Here is a 3,540-nt window from a genome sequence, read left to right as displayed (position 1 = left end):
TTTCCTATTTGTTTTTAAAAGCATGTTTTTATCGTCAAATTTCAGGTAAAGTAAAACTGAAATGTTGCTTAACCATCTCCCATATCCTCAGGTAAACCATGATCCAAGATAGATCATCCCTTTTGTTTTAATTCAAGGAAATTCTGGACTTACAATAACCAAAATACAACAAAAATTAAGGGAAATTATCTGGAACTATTGCGCCTTTTCCATATCAGGAAAAAAAATTAGTTGCTTTATATGATGGACATTCTGGAGCGCTTATGCTTTAGTAAAATGTTACTACACCTGCTCCTGTGACCTTGGTCAAATTGGTGATGTATACAGTCAGCCAATCCCCAGAAATGCACTCCTATAATCATAACCCGAATAAAATCCTCCTTTAGCCACCTTGGAAACTTTAACTCCACAAACCCAGTGTTATTGAATTATATATAGGCAAAAATAGCATCCAGTTATGTGATGAAAAGTTGAGTTTTATTTCAAACGTTTGCGTCATTTCCCTGTAATAGCAATATTATATAAAAGCAGTAAGGCAGCCAACAGCGTGCTCTACAGTGATTAGAGCAGAGAGGCGTTGTTGGGCTAGCCGTGACGCTTGGGCCAGCCCCCTGCAGACGGCTGCACCAATCGCCTCCATCTGACAGGGATTAAGTGTCACACGGAGCTCCTCTCTCACACTCCGGACCACATCATAACTTTTGAGAGGTGGGAAAACACCACTGACTTCTCCATCGTTTACGCTGTAGCAGAGGCGACAAGGACGCGCACCGGGGGCCCCGATGGAGAAATCCAAAAACTTTCGCATTGACGCGCTTTTAGCAGTCGATACACCCAAGGTGCAGACCTCTCCGCTGGCGCTTGTGACTTCCCTGTCCTCCTCCTCCATCCCGTCGTCTGGAAGTGTTGCAGCCGCTGAGCTGACCACCAGCGCCGAGTCTTTACGCACCGAGACGCCGTCTCCGCCGAGGATTTCCAACTGCGGCTTGATTCCGAAACCGGGTTTCCTCAACAGTCCGCACAGCATGGTTGGATTACATCCGCAGAGTACCGCAGGGATCCCCGCACAGGCTCTCTACGGCCATCCCATGTACACCTACTCCGCAGCTGCCCTCACAGGCCAACACCCTGCCCTGTCCTACTCCTATCCACACGGCTCCCATCACCACCACAGTGATCCCATCAAACTGACAGCCAGCACCTTCCAGCTGGACCACTGGCTCCGGGTCTCCACAGCCGGGATGATGCTGCCCAAAATGTCTGACTTTAACTGTAAGTGGCTGTTTGATTACAGAATGTTCTGGCATTTTTTTTCTGCCTTTTTTACTCCAAATAAATAATGTAAAAAATAATAAATACCTCTTTGGTTATGGATGGCGAACCAGTCTGGTCTAAAAAAGCATTTATCTAACAAATAATACCAATAAATATTTAAAATAATGTTGGCCTACATGATGCTGCAAAACAGCTTCTGTTACTCTGACACAGAAAGGCATGACATTCTTATTTTATTAAAAATAAAGTCAGTTTTTGATATTTATGGCGCACTATTTCCCTCACGATGCTCTAAGAGGCTGTCACAGAGTGATGGTTTTTCTAAGAGGAACTAAAATGGACAGATAATGGACAGTGGGAAAGTAGCAGAGGAGTGTGAAACCCACAGTCCACATGCTATTTGCTCACCAGATACTGCCTTTTTGTTTCTGCTCGTTTTAACAGATTTGGTCAAAATGGAGAGGCAAATAGCTTCTCTATGGAGATATTCATAAGTGGACGACCTTGGTGCTTCAGCACAGAGTGCAGAGATGTAGAGAGTTATATTTTATTACACCATAACAACTGAGGGCTGTCAATTTTGTTCTGATTTTGACGATTGCCTTGACGTTTTTTTTTTTTTAAATTGTATTATCAGTCATGAGCAGACTGTTGGTGTTGGACATTAATCTCTAATTATTTTTATTGTTATTTTTATATTATTCTATAAGTATTATAATTTTAAGACAGGAATTAATAAAAAAAAAGGACTGATGTAATGGTGTATGGAATTGATGTTTTTTTTTGTGCTTTGTGTTTTTGCAGCTCAGGCTCAGTCCAACTTGCTTGGCAAGTGCAGAAGACCAAGAACTGCATTCACAAGTCAGCAACTGCTGGAGCTGGAGCATCAATTCAAACTGAATAAGTATCTGTCACGACCGAAGCGCTTTGAAGTGGCAACGTCCCTCATGCTGACAGAAACCCAGGTAATATTTCTGTTTCAGTGGTGACTCATTTTTACCATTTCGGTTCCACTGTCTGAAGACTTCAAATGTATTTTTTTTTAAATTACTATTAGTATTACTTTAACTTGATTTCATATTCTGGAAAGAATTATAAAAGTGTGATTAAATCTCATTGTTTCATCTTCACTGCTTTACACTTTATCCTTACATAGTTTTTCTATCTTTCCATTGGTTTAAACTGTAAAAAAAAAACAAAAAAAAAAAACATAGATGGGCACCTGGAAATTAAAATATGTCACCTCTTTAATATTTTATTTTAAAAAATATGTACTGGATTAAATGACTTTTTATACATGTTTTTAGTGTAGTATAGTTGCAACACTGCAGAGGTCAATGTCAGGTTGACTGGTGACCTTTACGCACTCTTTACGCAAAGTTACGCACAGATGGCTTCCCGTTTTATAGGCTCAAACAAATTAACCTAAATTATTTTCCCCTCCTCAGGTTAAAATCTGGTTCCAGAACAGACGCATGAAGTGGAAGAGAAGTAAGAAGGCCAAAGAGCAGGCCGCCCAGGAGGCCGAGAAGAAAGGCAACAAGGGCGGCCAGGAGAAATCTGACGGACTCGAACAGTCGGACTATAACAGCAAGACAGACTCAAAAAACGGCAGAATAAGAGACTTCAGAGACAGTGACGACGACGAAGGCGATAATTTCATGTACAACTCGTCGGACTGCTCCTCGGACGACGAGAGGAATCACACCAGTGACATAAGTCCGCAGCCTTGAAGCTGAAGAAGGGGCGAAGGTGGCGATCTCCATTTATACAGACTGTGGGGGGATTGTCGCTATAAAAATGCAGTTGCATGTAACCCAACCTCTAATCACCTCCATGGAATTAATGAGCATTTTTTGTCATGAAAGGAATAAAATTTAGGTCAAAGATAGATGATCTTGGTGTCATAATCAAGCAATAAAGCAGGAGATTTAAGTTTAATAATAGGAGCATCACTCAGCACTCGGCTATAGACTGTAAACTGTGACATGTTGCATGGTTTATATGCAAACGCTGTATGCAGTAACATTTCAATAATACCCTATAGCCAACGCCACAGTAAAAAAAAGTCCGCGTCATTTGTCTTAGTTTGACCTTATTTTGTTCTTTGTGGTGTTCCGTAGTGTGCCATATCACGCTGGAAATAAATGTTATGTTTATTTTTCTATACTGTATTTATAAAAATGGTTATCCCAGTGCATGCTAAATTATTGTTTAGCGTCTCTCTTGGTGCAAACAATGTGAAATAAAATGTTTTTATAGAAA

General features: G+C 40.8%; 1 protein-coding gene across 1 annotated transcript; it reads left to right on the top strand.

Moving 5' to 3' along the window:
* Window positions 1-661: 661 nt before the first annotated feature.
* Window positions 662-3,540, top strand: mnx1 (motor neuron and pancreas homeobox 1). Its single transcript, XM_050056717.1, has 3 exons — window positions 662-1,272; window positions 2,080-2,240; window positions 2,724-3,540. The coding sequence occupies exons 1-3, from the start codon at window positions 783-785 to the stop codon at window positions 3,006-3,008; spliced, it is 936 nt and encodes a 311-aa protein (XP_049912674.1). The 5' UTR covers window positions 662-782; the 3' UTR covers window positions 3,009-3,540.

This window comes from Epinephelus moara, chromosome 11, assembly GCF_006386435.1.
Source record: "Epinephelus moara isolate mb chromosome 11, YSFRI_EMoa_1.0, whole genome shotgun sequence".
Lineage (NCBI taxonomy): Eukaryota > Metazoa > Chordata > Actinopteri > Perciformes > Serranidae > Epinephelus > Epinephelus moara.
Note: the sequence above shows the minus strand (reverse complement) of the source record. Positions and strands in the feature narration are given on the sequence as shown.

Coding starts and splice junctions, on each gene's coding strand:
- mnx1 (XM_050056717.1), top strand. CDS start 783: ATGGAGAAATCCAAAAACTTTCGCATTGACGCGCTTTTAGCAGTCGAT. Junction 1,273..2,079: donor CAAAATGTCTGACTTTAACT/GTAAGTGGCTGT, acceptor GTGTTTTTGCAG/CTCAGGCTCAGTCCAACTTG. Junction 2,241..2,723: donor TCATGCTGACAGAAACCCAG/GTAATATTTCTG, acceptor TCCCCTCCTCAG/GTTAAAATCTGGTTCCAGAA.